Source organism: Heptranchias perlo, chromosome 25 (genome assembly GCF_035084215.1).
Source record: "Heptranchias perlo isolate sHepPer1 chromosome 25, sHepPer1.hap1, whole genome shotgun sequence".
NCBI lineage: Eukaryota > Metazoa > Chordata > Chondrichthyes > Hexanchiformes > Hexanchidae > Heptranchias > Heptranchias perlo.
The window spans coordinates 37,201,195-37,216,979 of NC_090349.1; the positions used below are offsets into that span (position 1 = coordinate 37,201,195).

Here is a 15,785-nt window from a genome sequence, read left to right on the forward strand (position 1 = left end):
ACAGAAAATTCTTCTTGAACATCGGGCCTGCCTTGAAGTGCAGCTTTATCCTTGTTTTGTCATAATCTTGTTTGTCTGTGTGTTTAATGATAACTGCTGTAAGTCATAAAAAATCAAATTTGGCAACACTGGAAAGGGATCGAATTACTTCAGCTGGCTTAAACTTATGTTTTTCTCTTCAACACGGTTTGTTTTAAAGATTCCTTTTCATTAGTAGTAAGGGGCCCCTTTTAACTGTCGGGGGATTCAAGATAAGTAGTATCTAGAGGGAAGTTGAAGAAAATGCTTCAATCATCAAGAGCTTACAATGTCCTGTGTATATGCTTTTAAACCCGCCTCTTCCTGAGTGATTTTGGATACTGTGGAATAAATATAACTTGCCAGGCTAGCTGCAGCAGTCATCTCTGCTGAGTTCATGAAAGAGTTCGTACAAGCACCATGTAGGGGGGAAGTTAAAAGTCAATATGTTGTTTTGCTACCGTGACTGCTCTTTGGACTTTGGGGTGGGTGGGTGGGAGGGAACTAATGAAGTTTAGTCCAAGGACTTCACTGAAAACTAAAATGTAAGCTTGAATTCTTCTGTGGCAGGGAAAAACAATCCAGCTTCTACGTGGTTTCAACAGCTGAAGAGGTGAGTGTTTTTTTTAAAGAACACAGAAGATCACTCTAGCCTACTTTCTGTGCGAAGCATGTATTTTTTTGAGCTAAACAATTCTTCTGACGAAAGCTGGCCAGGTACCAGTTTAAAAGGTTGTAAACACTGCTTCATGTGACTCTACTTGGTTTTTGTTTAAAACGGTTCTTTCAGGTGTTAGCCTCTTTGCTAATTGTGTTCTTGTTAATGTCTTTGAATAATGTCTGCTGGATGTTAATGTAAACAATTTTACAACACCAAGTTTTCCACATCGTTCACCTGAGGAAGGAGGTAGCCTCCGAAAGCTTGTGAATTTAAAATAAAATTGCTGGACTATAACTTGGTGTTGTAAAATTGTTTAAAATTGTCAACCGCAGTCCATCACCGGCATCTCCACATCATGGATGTTAATGTGGTCAAGGGTTTAAAACGTGGAGTGAAAGGTATACAGTTTTTAATTGATCTGTTTGCTAATAAAGTTAGAAAATCTGGCAATAATGCATCTTTATCTCATTGTTGTTTGTGGGACCTTGTCGTGCACAAATTAGCTGATGCGTTTCCTTACGTTACAACAATGACTACGCCTCAAAAAGTAATAATTCATTAGCTGTGTACTGCTTTGGGACATCCTGAGGTCATGAAAGGCACTGTATAAAAACAAGTTAAATTTTCCTAACCTCCAATGTCTTGTGAGTAAAGGCATCACTTAATATGGAGCTGGACCATACAGACTAGGAATTTGGCTATGGTGTCCTTCATGATTGAATAGCTTATCATTCATTGTCCAGGTTCATGCATAAAGAGCCTGCAGCGAGTTGCCATTGCCTGTGTACCCACACCCCAGCAAGAATCAGTTCCTCAGGAGACATGGGGAGAAAACTTGGGGTGGGGGGGTTGCGGTGGTGGGAGAGAAGTAATCTGGTTTAGCTTTAAACATTTAAAAAAAAATTCTCCTGATCCCCTTTAGAGTTTCCCTGCACTCCACATTGTCCCACGCAAGAACACAAGCTAGAGATTTACTCTCAGGCTGAGGCCACTAATGATCCTGCAGTAACACTGACTGGAGGATTTTTTTTAGTATTTGTTCTATGGATGTGGGTGATGCTGATAAGATTGCATTTATTGTCCATTCCTAGTTGCCCTGAGAAGGTGGTGGCGGGTCTTCTCCTGCTGCAGTCCGTGTGGCAGTAGTGCTCCCACAAAGATGTTAGGTAGGGAATTCCAGGATATTGATCCAATGACATATAAAAAAAATTGATATGTCCAAGTCAAGTTGGTGTATGACTTGGAGGGGAACTTACACAACATTTCTGCTCTTGTCCTTGAGGATACAAGTCATATGGGAGGGAGTTGTTCGTGGCCCTAATGAGTTGACTCTTTCTCCAATTTTCCCACTCTTTCCCACCCTTCTGCATTCAAAATACATTTCTGCAGCTTGATGACAAAAGTTCCCAAACTGAGATTCCCAGAACCGAGAGGATGCCTGAAATCATCTGATAACTCTCAATAGATTTCTGTACTTTTCTTCATTTGTTAGCTTACTAGGATGTTATTTCTATTGGTTTATATGAATAAAAATGTTTTCTGCAATGATTTACTGTTTTCCTTTTGGATAGCCGATGACATCTTTTGAAAATTGTGAAATGAGATCCCTGGGAGTATGTCAGTACAACAAAGGTTCACCTATTCAGAAAAGTTTGAAAACCACGAGTATATGACTGAGTGACAGACAAGAAAAAGCTTACTTATCTGGAGGAAGGTGGGACTAGATGAAGTTAGAATTGCATTATACAAATATGAAAAATTGTTTTGGTTTGGAAGTTAAGCAAAGTTTGTGTGATTTCAATGAGTTCCAGATGCCTATTAAAAAGCTGTTCCTGTCTTATGAACTTTGTTTAATCCAATCCTTTTGCATGATCCTCTCTTCCAATAAAGTGTGTACTTGTTTGAGCCTGTCTTTAATGCCTGTTGGATGCTAATGTACAATTTTTTAATAAGTATTCTAATGTCAATCTTCATGTTGTGATAAATATTGCCCAAATGGTGACATCTGGTTTGGGGTGAATGAAAGGTGTCTTTTTGTTTCTCCTTCCTCCCAGGTATGGTTTCACAAATGCTGGTACCATGCTCTCATGTATGCTCGTCACATATCAGCTTAGATAGTGAGTGTTGGCTGACTAAGTGACTGTTGGGAACATCACAGCTGAGCCCAGATCTTTCTTAACATAATTTTCAGCAGGAGTCACTGGACAGTAGTCATGAGTGGGAACATTGAGGTGATTTTTATTTTATCACCGTACCCTTCCCTCCACCAACTTAGAGATGCTGAGTTGCCCTACTACTACAGCTCCAGCTGTGCTTACAGCTGACTCCGTAAACTGGAGTGCACTTTTTTAAAAAGAAAGATTTGCATTTGTAGAGTGCTTTATCACAAATATCACAAAGCACTTCAAATACAATGAATTGGTTTAAATTGCAGAGACTGTTGTGAGGCAGATGTTACAGCCATTTTGCACACAGCAAGGTACCACAAAAAGCAATTAGATTAATACCCAGATATTGATGGTGTTGATTGAAGGAGGAATGTTGGCCAGGATACTGAGGAGTTCTCTGCTCTGCTTTGAATAATGCCATGGAACCTTTTAACCTGAACCAATGGAATAGATAGGGCTTTGGTTTAACAACTCATCACGTTAGGTTCATTTATATCCTCATACCCAAGAACAAATCCATCACTGAGCAAACTATACCTTGAAATGGATATTCTCGTTCACTGGTTGCCCATTCTGTGGCCCTGATGCTATTGGAAATGCATGGGTAGTCCTCCCATCAGTGGCTTTATGTAACAAGTGGAGTGGGTAAAATAGAGCCAGTAATGCAGAACTACAGATACGGTGAGTAGCCACATTCTATTTACTTTGCATATATTGATGCTTTTTAAAAAAAAAGTTCAACATCTCAAAGGGACACTGGCTTAGCCCTTGAACATGCTGTCACCTCCCAAATCCGTGCCCATTTTTCCTGCAACTCCAATCAGATTTCTGCCCCTACCACAGCACTAAAACGGCACTAATCAAAGTCACACATGTGACTGTGACCATCGTGCACTATTCCTCCTCGTCCTTCTTGACCTCTCTGCTGCATTTGACACGGTCGACCATACCATCCTCCTCCAACGTGTCTCCTCCATTGTCCAATGAGTGGGACTGCTCTCATTTGGTTCCACTCTTGCCTATTCAATCGTAGCCAGAGAATCCCCTGCAATGGCTACTCTTCCTACCCCTGCTCTATTATCTCTGAAGTCCCCCAAGGATCTATCCTTGGCTCCCTTCTATTCCTCATCTGCATGCTGCCCCTCCCATCCTCCAACCTTCATAAACTTGAGCATATTAAAAACTCTGTTGCCTGTATCCTAACTCACAGCAAGTCTCACTTACCCATCGTCTCTGTGCTCACTGACCTACATTGGCTCCTGGTCCCCAAGCGCCTCCAATTTAAAATTATCACTCTCGTGTTCAGATCCCTTTGTGGTCTCACCCCTCCCTGTCTCTTGAATATCTTCCAGCCCTACAACTTTCCAAGAACTCTGCGTTTCTTCACATCTGGCCTCTTAAGCATCCCGCAATCGCATCGTCCCACCATTGGCAGCCGTACGTTCAGCCATCTGTGCCCTATACTCTGGAATACCCTCCTTAAACCTCTGGTATACACAGTAGCAACTCGCCAAGTTTACTAGGACAGCACCTCCTTCCCTCGTGACCTTTACCACCAAGAGCAGCAAAATCATAAGAATGACATTACCTACAATTTCCCCTCCGAGTGACACATTATCCTGACTTGGGCATATGCTGCCATTCCTTCATCACCGCTAGTTCAAAAACCTGGAATTCCCTATCTAACAGCATCGTGGGAGCACCATCACCGCAAGGACTACAGCGATTCAAGGAGAAGGCCCAGCACCACTCCTCACGGCAGCTCGGGATGAGCAATAAATGCAGTCTCGCCAGCATCACTCACAACTTAAAAAAAAAATGAATTTTGCTTCTGCTTTATTCCAGTCTTCAGACATTTTGCCTCACTGCCTAGTGTAGTCTTCATTTATATTCTGGGTTTTAGTTCTGACCAGAAGAGTAGGGATACCCCTTCAGGTCTCTAATGGATATTGATGTCCAGCAGAGCACCAAAAACACAAAACAAAGAGGTTAACTATCTGGCAAGAATCTTCTACCAATTTCCATAATAAAGTGGAAATCCAATTAATCCTGAAAAAACTTGCTCTATTTCTCCTGTGTATTGGCTGAACTGCAATACCTCTTGTACATTTATTATCTAAAGAATTGCAGTGCTGCTGCTGATTACATAACCTATCTTCTAATTTTATTGTCCTTTAGTTTCTAGCAGTGCCCTCGAGCTAATCAGTACCAAAATGTATGCCTGTGGGAAAACAAAATCAGCATTTGTAGCTTTCAAAGCAAATACCCTTTCTATTAATGTTGATATAGCACTGGAGCACTTGATTATTCTTGGTCAAAACATAGTGATTTTTTTTCTCTCTTTCTGGTGCAGAATTATTGTTGTCCATTAAAGGAATAATTTTTTTCAGCTATCAAGAATTCAATTTAAGAGGTATCTCTTTATCCTCCTGCAAATGGAGATATCTGGGTACAGTTCATCCCATTTAAAGGAATGGTATTGTCATATTGGTGTCATGGAAGTTAAGTTCCTGGAATATTCCCAGTTTCAAACTCCGGCAAGTTTACCAGCAGGAAAAGAATGTGTGCCAAATCTTGTACCAGCTGCAGTGCCAACTTTCATCCCTTCCATGGATTTCTTTGTCACCAATATTGAGACCATCTCTCTCTTTCTCCCTCTCTCCCCTTCGCTGTCTCTTAAGGGTGTGGGGGAGGAGCCACAAAGTGGACAGAAAAGTAAGTTAAGGTGGCAAAAATGATAACTCAGCAAAAGTTGGGTAACTGAAAAACAGCACATTTGGAAAGTCTCCAGCACTAACTACATCGATTTTTTTTTTGGAATGAGTCAAACTATTTACATAATCAGTCACTGCCCATGCATTGGAAATATTATTGTAATTTAGCCACCTTGCCCTGAGATTTATTGGTATATTGAATATAGTTCTAGGAAGGAAGCAGATAATTCTGGGAGTGCATTCCAAGAAGAATTTGATTGATTGAGGAGTTTCTGGGTCACTGTTCCAAGCCAGTTAAAATCAACACTTGCATGAATTTACTTTCTGATTAGGCAATGGTGCTATAAAACAAAATAAAATTTGATCGCCCCTCACTGTTTTACGATAAAATCTGTTCTATCTACATTATATGCTTTGACAAGCAGTACGTGTTTGATCTTGGTCAATAAACTTCAATGGAATAGGCCATCAGTATTTAATACTGTGTTTCTCTAATAGTAGAGATTTCGCACCTGCACTTTGTGGTAAGGAAGATTAACTGTATTTGTAACTGGCCTTTTACCCCTCATTGGTTTAGTTTAAAAAGCTTTACATGAAGCTCTTACAGAAAGGTGCCCTTTTTGTTCACCTGGAGAGTGGAGAAGTACTTGTGCACTGCAAGCTGTTAATGATCTTTCACAATCAGGATTGCTGTAGGATGTCTTGCTTGGGTGAGTATTGTCCAGTGAAGTACTCTACAGGTGTGACCTGCTGCTGCAAGTGGAGACAAAACCAGGGAAGTTTTGGAATTTTCAGGTGCAGTTAGATATAGAGTTGCAGATCAGCATTGCTTGAGCTCATTAATATCTCCCGTCATGCTCTGGTATTCTCTCCTCACATCCCGTCTCTCTCTTCCTTCAAGATCCTCTTTAAAACCCACTTCTTTAAACAAGCTTTTGGCCACCCCTCCTAATATCTCTTTCTTCGGCTTGGTATCTATTTTAGTCTGATGAGGTCTCTGCAAAATTGCGTGGGAGGTTTTTCCACATTAATGGCAAGTTGTAAGAGATATTGCTTGTAAGGCTCATTGTGTTTTTCATAACTGGATTGTTGTAACTTTTGAGCTATGCATTATTTTTAAAATGACACATGTATTCTTGTTTCTTGATAGTTTCTCCTCCCCCTCTTCCCCACAACCCCCAGCCAGAAAAGACGTGGGGGCTGGCAAAACAGCTGATTTCAGGACTGCCTGAAATTGTTCATAATCCTCCAACCTCTTCTGTGCATATATGATGTTTTAGCTCAAGTGCAGAAGGGATAAACCGTAAAGGATTATGGGGCAATTTCAGCCAACCCCATAATCTACTGTTTTTGAGCCCTCAGGAAATCAGTGTGTAAGGGGAAAAGATGCTGACTGGCAGCCACAGACAACATTAGATGGAATATGATCCCAGCTGCTAAAATATTCATGCAAGGGTTGAGCTAAGGTGGGTTCTGATGCAGCCACAGAATTGTAAGAAGATAAAACGCCATAAACCTATAGAGCACTAGAACTGACCTTGAGCCCCTTGTTGAGTAACTGAGCAAGAACATCTCTTCCTCTCTCATCTCTGGCTGCTTCCAAATTCTCCCACCCCCCACAGGAACCCTTTCTGGTCTCTTTCCCCTTATCCCCCCTTCCCTGCTGAGAAGTAACCCAGTCCCTCCCCTCACCCCAGCTGACATGTACCTTGAGCCTCTTCCAACCGCTCCTTTCTTTCCCCCTGCCCAGTTGAGAAAAAACTCTGCCCCCCCCCCCCACCTCTGAGAAGGAACTCTGTCATCTTCCCTGTCCTACTCCCCCACGTAGATGCAGTTTGGGCCTCCACAAACCCCACTAAGATGAAAACCTGCCCTGGGCCACTGTCCCCCTCGCTTCCACACTGAGGGAAAACTGGAGACTATCTATCTCCTGCACAATGAGTCAAAGACCTACCCTCTCTTACCCCCCCCCCCCCAACACAGAAATGTAAATGCCCCTCCCCCAGAAAATCCCCCCCCCCAACTATAAAGAAATTGGACCATGGCCCATTGCAGCCCACCCGTCCAAATGAGAAGCAAATCACTTAGGAGGTAATGATTCACTTCACACAATAACGGGTCCCTGTGCTGTTTTGTGAATCTAGAATCTGCTATTCACACAATCTCTCAGTAATTGCCAACCATAAACAACTTCTGTTATTAGTGCGAGCAATACATTGCACAGTTTTGAAAAGTAACGGACCTTTGAAAGTAATTAATGGGATTATTTAGTTCATAGGTTGTTGTTTAGATCATGGACTGTAATTTATGTGTTACTTTTAACACTCTGTTTCATCTTATTAACTGGTAGGATGTCCAGATCAGAAACAAGATACCAGCCCTGCGCTCAGAATGTTTCTACCAGCCTCGAGCTGATAATATTTCAGATAAATAGGAAAACAAAATCCTTTTAACTATACAGTATTACCAGAGGTCCAGACAGTTGCTAAATTGTATTACAAAATCAGTCGGTGGTGCTAAACTCATGTCTCCGAAGTCCAGTCTACACATATTGCTGGTGATCACATGCCTGCTTATCGCTGAGGTGATGAAGTCAATAAAGTGAGCAAATTGCATAATTGTAAGTCAACTATCATGTACACCATAGAGAAACAGGATGCAATGCATTATGTAAGTATTTCATAATTTGCTTGCCTCCATGTTGGTCTGACTGTTTCAGTTTGTGAGGACTGAACCTGTGAGGCTGGAGGATTGATGTTCAAACAGTGTCTGTTAGTAGCGATTGGCTGCAATCAAGAACAAGAGAGAGATGGAACCCTGCATGTATGTATAAGCAGAAGCTTCTTAAAATGTTCTTCTTTCAAAAGGTAGCACCATGGATTACAGCACCATTGCACTGTGCTGTGGAGTAGCAGGATGCAAAGCATCCCCACTGCTTTGAGTTCCTGACTTCAGCTGCACTTCATAGGGAAAGCCAATCAAAGGTCAGATGTTTTCCCCAAAAAAGAGAAGAAAAGTTGGGTGCAGAGTCTTCACTGGGCTGCTCTTGCACATCTGATAGCAGCAAGCATCAGCATTGGCAGTGTCCTGGGAGTAGCCCTTCCTCCCAGCGCTTTTAGCTACAGGACGACGTGTCTGGCTTTAGCAACCTGGAAAGCAGGAAACAGAGGAGCAATAATGATGTGTGCTGTCAAAGGAGGGCTTATCCCTGACAACTTGAATTTCAATCTGTAAATAAAGAAATAAAGTTACTGAAAATGAAATTCTATGTGAGTATACTCTTCAGTTGTACTTGTATTAGCATTTACCTCTAAAGGGGTCCATTTAATGTACTTTAGGTTCAGAGTGCAAAGTTTAACAGGGTACTCTGTTTACCCAGGCATCAGCATTTAGGGCCTCTATTCGTGCTGTTGTACATGTGGTAAGATGTCAAGTGGAATCAAACTTCCCTGCTCTCCCTCCCCGCTCTAACAGGCCTCACTCCTTTTCATGTGCTTCCAGTGCTAATGGGCCCGATTGTTACCTCTGTATACTGGAGATGGGAACTGGGAGTTTACTATTATCTTCTGATGGTGCAAAAATCAAGAGTCAAGTGTGATTTATAAAAATAGCAGGTTATGTAGGTCCTGGAAACATTGCTAACTTGAACATATTCAGTAGACTGGCTAAATCTTGTTAACTTGTTAACTTGTCAACTTTCTAAGGAGTCTAATTCTAAATTAATCCCACCAATTTAGATCAGTCTCAGTCATGATCGCAACTGTAAATTTATAATCAGAAGGCTGTTAATGCCGAGTTACTGTGACATAATTGAACTGTGCTTTTGTAATCTCTTATTTATTTTGTTAGTTAACCTCATCTACCAATTATTTGCATAGTCAATGTTTAAGTTTAAGTGCTGCTAGCTATGATTCTCAATTGATAAACAATTGTTAGTTCATGACTTTGTTGTCTGACAACTTTGAATATTGTCAAGGAAGGGCTACCTCATTCACTCTGTAGCTTGTGTGTATCCTAATTGGATATTGGTAGAATAAAAGGCAATACAATCTGAACTGGTTGATGTAAGACAGTTTGGCAAGCCAAATTTGGGTATCATTCATTCCTAGGTATAAACTGGGTGCTAAACCCCAGAAGGTTTCTTGATGTGGAGTTAAAGTGAAGGGTTAAAGATTAGTCTGGTGCCCTTGATAAATATTCTTATCAGTGTATCAATCCCAATGCTCTTACAACTTTTTTATTTTAATATTTAATATCTACGACAACAACATCTTGCATTTATATAGCACCTTTAACGTAGTAAAACACCTCAAGGCGCTTCACAGCAGCATTATCAAACAAAATTTGACATTGAGCCACATAACGAGATATTGGTCAAAGAGGTAAGTTTTAAGGAGTATCCTAAAGAAGCAGAGAGAGGTAGAGAAGTTTAAGGAGGGAATTCCAGAGCTAAGGGCCTAGGCAGCTGAAGGAACAGCCGCTAATGGTGGAGTGATTAAATCAGGGATGCGCAAGAGGCAAGAATTGGAGGAGCGCAGAGATTTCGGAGGGTTGTAGGGGTGGAGGTGGTTACAGAGATAGGTTGGTGTGAGGCCATGGAGGGATTGGAAAACAAGGATGAGAATTTTAAAATCGAGGTGATCCCAGCCGGGAGCCAATGTAGGTCAGCGAGCATAGTGTGATGGATGAACGGGACTTGGTGCGGGTTAGGATATGGGCAGCAGAGTTTTGGATGAGCTCAAGTTTATGGAGGTTGGAAGATGTGAGGCCAGCCAGGAGTGCATTGGAATAGTCCAGTCTGGAGGTCACAAAGGCATGGATGAGGGTTTCAGCAGCAGATGAGCTGAGGTGGGGCGGAGAAGGGTGATGTTGCAGAGGTGGAAGTAGGCGATTTTGGTGATGGAGTGGATATGTGGTCAGAAGCTCATCTAAGGGTCAAATAGAATGCCAAAGTTGCGAACAGTATGGTTCAGCTTTGGACAGTTGCCAGGGAGATGGATGGAGTCAGTGGCTGGGAACGGAGTTTGCGGCGGGGACCAAAGACAATGGCTTTGGTCTTCCCAATATTTAGTTGGAGGAAATTTTTGCTCATCTAGTACTAGATGTTGGACAAGCAGTGTGACAAATGAGAGACAGTGGAGGGGTCGAGAGAGGTGGTGGTGAGGTGGGTGTCGCAGTGTACATGTGGACTGTGACGTGTTTTTGGATGGTGTCACCGAGGGGTAGCATGTAGATGAGAAATAGGAAGGGGCCAAGGATAGATCCTTGGGGGACTCCAGAGGTAATGGTGCAGGAAGCCATTGCAGGTGATTCTCTGGCTACGACTGGATAGATAAGAATGGAACCAGGCGAGCACAGTCCCACCCAGCTGGACGACGGAGGAGAGGCGTTTGAGGAGGATGGTGTGGTGAACAGTGTCAAAAGCTGCAGACAGGTCGTGAAGGGTAAGGAGGGATAGATACCACGGTCACAGTCATGTAGGATGTCATTTGTGACTTTGATAAGGGCAGTTTCAGTACTGTGGCAGGGGCAGAAACCTGATTGGAGGGATTTAAACTTGGAGTTGTGGGAAAGATGGGTACAGATTTGGGAGGCAACAACACATTCAAGGACTTTGGAAAGGGAGGTTGGAGATGGGGTGGTAGTTTGAAAGAACAGAGGGGTCAAGGGTGGGTTTTTGTGGAGGGGGGTGGTGCTGGATATTTGAAGAGGAGGCGGACAGTACCTGAGGAGAGGGAACCATTAACAACATCAGTTAACATGAGGGCCAGGAAGGGAAGTTGGGTGGTCAGCAATTTGGTGGGAATAGGGTCGAAGGAGCAGAAGGTGGGTCTTATTGTCAAGATGAGCTCGGAGAGGGCATGAGGGGAGAAAGGAGAGAAACTAGAGAAAGATGCGAGTTCAGGGCTAGGACGGGGGTAACCTTAGGGGAAGTTTGACTTGGTGGGCTAGGGGAAGGGAGGGAAGCGGCTGAGGCAGCTGAACGGATGGTATCAATCTTAGTGACAAAGAAGTCCATGTGCTTCTCGCACTTGTTGCAGGTGTGGGTGGAGGGGGCTGGGGAGAGGGGTTTAAGAAGATGGTTTGTAGTCGAGAAGAGAAGCTGGGGGTAAACTTTTCATTCCAGGAAGATCCTGGAATAGCGAGCAGTTTTGGCAGAGGAGAGCAGGACCCGATAGTACTTTATGTGATCCAACCAGATCTGGCGATGAATGGCTAAACTAGTTGTCCGTCATGAACATTCAAATCTGTGTCCCAAGAACTTAAGGGAGCAGAGATGAGGGCCATACCAGGGGGAACGACCAGGATGAGAGAGAGTAAGGGCATCAAAGATGAAAGTGAGAGTGTGATTGAGCAGATCGGTAGCTGTCGAAATGTCGTGGTGAATGGAGGGCCAAAGGCTAGACAGTTGGGAATTTGAAAGTGCAGTTGTAATCTAACCAGAATATATTTTGCTTCAAATGCTGAATCATGTTACACCTCAAAATGTTGGGAAAAATGTACCAAAAAGCTATTTTAAAAAAAAATCTAAATTTCCTGGGTGGGGAGATGGACATTTTGCCAGTTGCCCCAAAGAAATAAATTTTGCATCACCAGAGCTCAGTTGCCCTTTCAGAAATTTCTAAAACCACCACTGGTTTGGCAGGGTCCTGCTCTCCTCTGCCAAGAATGGCACTTCAAAAATTTAATTTTTTCCCCCTATAATACAACTGTTGAAATTTTGGATATAGCTGCAGCTCAAGTCATGAGAAGTTCATGCCTCATTGCACTTTATTTGTTATTGTCTCTTCGTATGTCACATATAAGGCCATTGGGTTTCAGTTTACACAGAAAAACAAACTGAGTTATGGAAAATGATCACAAAGCACTAATAAAAATCCTGAAATCCAATGCAACAGTGGCCTTGGTCAGAAGCCTTTTATTCAAGGATCTTTTTCATGTTACATGTTGTATTTTGAGTTGTTATCTTTTTCTGGAGCCATGTCGGCTTTTTTGAAGTTGTCCAACAGCTTTTCTGAGTTTTGTAGGCTGGCATGTACGATACTGCCATCTGAATGAAGATCAACCAACTCTTGACGTATAAGAATTTCTGAATGCAGTCCATAAATTCTGGTGGGCGGAGATGAGAAGGAGGGAGCCTTTTAATGACTGCGTCTTGCAGAACCCCTTAAGTGTATATGTTGTTTTTGTTTCAGGCCTAGCATGTCAGGTTTGCATCAAATGCAGAAGGGCAGGGAGGAGCAAAGGCTGGATCAGCACCGGGATTTCACTGTCGCCTCCCCTGCTGAGTTTGTCACTCGGTTTGGGGGGGATCGGGTTATTGAAAAGGTATGTACTACTCCTGCTTGCGTGTGATTCGTGAAACGGAATAATTTAAAATGTGTTTAAAAGTAGGTTTCATGGGAAGCCACAAAAAGCAGGGCCAGGTGCCCTTCTCTCCTAATTATCCAGGTAGTGAGGGAAGGGGAATATATTTAAGAGTTAAAACTTTATTTGGAAAGGAATGCATATACGTGAGAGAAAACGTGAGAATGTAAGAGTGAGAATGCACAAGAGAAAATGAGAGAAGATAAGAATTTTTAGGAACAGAAAAAAGTTATTAGGCCCAAAAACCCTGATAGAGCAGCTCCACTTTTCCACCTTTTCATCAGATCCCCCGAATCCTTTTCTCTCTGGAAACATAGCTAGTTGCCCCTTGAACCTATTTATACTATCCTATTCAATATCCTTCCTTGGTAACTTGTCCATAACCTTATTTGGGTGAAAATAGTCCTCCCTATATCCCTTCTTATTTATAACTTCCTAATTTTGGACTCGTGTCTCCTAATATTTGGACCCTTTGCCAGAGTGAACAACTTACCTCTATTAGCTTTGTCAGTTCACGTCATAATCTTGAAAACTGCAATCAGATCTCTTTTGAAAACTCCTTTTTTCCAAAGAAGTGTCCAATTTCCTTAACCTTTTTTCAGAACCTAAAAGTACTCTTACCCATAATCATGAAAATATAAGTGTTAGAGGTGGAATGTGAGAAGATCAAGAAGCCAGTTGCCTTGAATGCATCTTTGCCTCACAGGCTGAAGACTGGAAATAAGTTGTCCGTCTGCCCTTTTGTTTTCAGTGCCTTGTGCAGTAGGGTGTACAGAAATGGGAGAATATTTTATAAAAAGTAGGAACGGAGGAATTGTTTTCTTGAAAACTGTCCTCCAACTTCTAGTGTTCCTTTTTGTTCAGTCACCAAACTTACTCTTTCTGCAATATTAGGAAATGATATCCATCTGGATAGCAGTCAGGAGAAGGAACCCTCTTCTACCCCAAGGATGCTGAGACCAATTATAACTGTTGAACTAGCTTAGCACAGACTAGAGTTTCAACCTTGCTCTTTCCTGGTCCATATAAAAGGTTGTTACGCAAGATACGGGGTTGGGGGTAATATATTAGCACGGATAGAGGATTGGTTAATGGACAGAAAACAGAGAGTAGGGATAAACGGGTCGTTTTCAGGTTGGCAGGCTGTAACTAGTGGGGTGCTGCAAGGATCAGTGCTTGGACCTCAGCTATTTACAGCCTATATTAATGACCTAGATGAAGGGACCGAGTGTAATGTATCCAAGTTTGCTGACGATACAAAGCTGGGTGGGAAAGTAAGCTGTGAGGAGGACACAAAGGGGACTATTTTAAAAGGGCGGCGGGATGGCAGAGGTGGGGTGGGGTGGGGGGGCAGGTGAATGGGCGTGCGGGTGACCCGAATAATAAAACCTTACCGTTCCCCGCGCGATCGCAACTTATTTGGCCATTAACCTTGTTTTCGGGTTTGCCGTCTGAAAGCTGCGCAGCGGGTGAACTGCGCACCCACATGACTTGCTGTCAGCTGGAGCAACTGGATTTAAAAGGCCATTGCTCCAATGTTGAATTCTGAAGCAAGGAGCAAGGAGACAGAATGGAGCACCAGAGAGGCAAGGCAGCTCCAAGATTCAGTGACTCCTCACTTGAGGTGCGGTTGGCCGGGGTGAGGAGGAGGAGGAGGGAACTATTGTACCCGGCCGACAGGAGGAAGCGCCCTGCCACCAAGAAGGCCTGGCTCGAGGTGGCAGAGGAAGTCACCAGCAGGAGCAGCATATCCCCCACTTGGGTCCAGTGCAGGAACAGTTTCAATGACCTACCTAGGTCAGCAAAAGTGAGTGCTCTCACTAATTCTCCTGCATCCCATGTTGCACATCACCCCCTCGACCCCCCCCTCACATCATTCTGCACTGCCAAGATTACTCCATCACATCACTCCTCACACCCACTTAAGGCTCATCCTCAACTTACCTTCACTTCCTGTGCACATCCTCACCTCCCTATTTGTGACCCCACCACTACCACTCACCCCAATCCTGATCCAATGTGATATCTCTGTCTGATACTCACCTTCTGATGTATCTCTCTCATGGTCAGCCTCATCCAAAGCAATGCATTTATTGGCTGACCACCCTCACTCACTCACACGTCTGTACTTTCTCCCCTTATAGGAGAAGAGAGCGCAAAATGCACGCGAGTGGGGGAGGACTGGAGGGGGGCCTCAACAAATAGTGGTCCTCACAGAGGTGGAGGAGGAGGCCCTGGAGCCGCACCCTCGAGTGCCTGTCCGTCGGGGACGCGAGACTGGCACCCCACAACGTCTGATGACACAACTTTAACATTCATCACACACAACATGAATTGATGTTAAGAATGATTGGCGTGTTGAACACCTCAGTATGCTCATCGCAACATGACACATCTGTGATGATGCTTAATATTGCCTTCTGTTCTTGTCCAGGCCATTCAACGACCTCAGTGACGGGAGAGGGCAATTCCTCAGAGGAACTCCCGGCATCTGAGGACGCACCGTCACATCTTAGTGAGCGATCCACCAGTGCAGATACTCACACCTTGGTGGGTCCTAGTAGTCAGTTAGTTGGATTGGCACCTGGTGAGTTAACACACACACATGAGCACGAGCAGATACAGGTGGCAGGGGCAGCTGTGGAGAGTCTACGTCGGTGGGCGCATCCCTCGCCAGGGTCTGCTCAGCTGGACGCAGATGCTGAACCCTGGGGGCCATCCTTTAAAGGAGAATGATCGAGGGACAGCTGCATATTTGCGAGGTACTGGAACAGGCGCCACACACACTCTCCACAATAGCGCAGAGGTTGGAGGAGTCCAACTCCTGCATTAGTGGAAATGTGGCACAGGTACGTG

General features: G+C 43.5%; 1 protein-coding gene across 4 annotated transcripts in view; it reads left to right on the top strand.

Moving 5' to 3' along the window:
• Positions 1-524: 524 nt before the first annotated feature.
• acacb (acetyl-CoA carboxylase beta) overlaps positions 525-15,785 on the top strand; it is a 127,256-nt gene continuing 111,995 nt past the window's right edge. For 3 of the 4 annotated variants that reach the window (XM_068006050.1, XM_068006054.1, XM_068006053.1), the window contains exons 1-3: positions 525-631; positions 2,251-2,393; positions 12,758-12,890. In XM_068006050.1, the coding sequence (XP_067862151.1) occupies positions 12,765-12,890 (126 nt within the window). In that variant the 5' untranslated portion in view covers positions 525-631; positions 2,251-2,393; positions 12,758-12,764. The remainder of the gene's footprint in view (positions 632-2,250; positions 2,394-12,757; positions 12,891-15,785) is intronic. The other variant, XM_068006051.1, reaches the window with a different exon arrangement.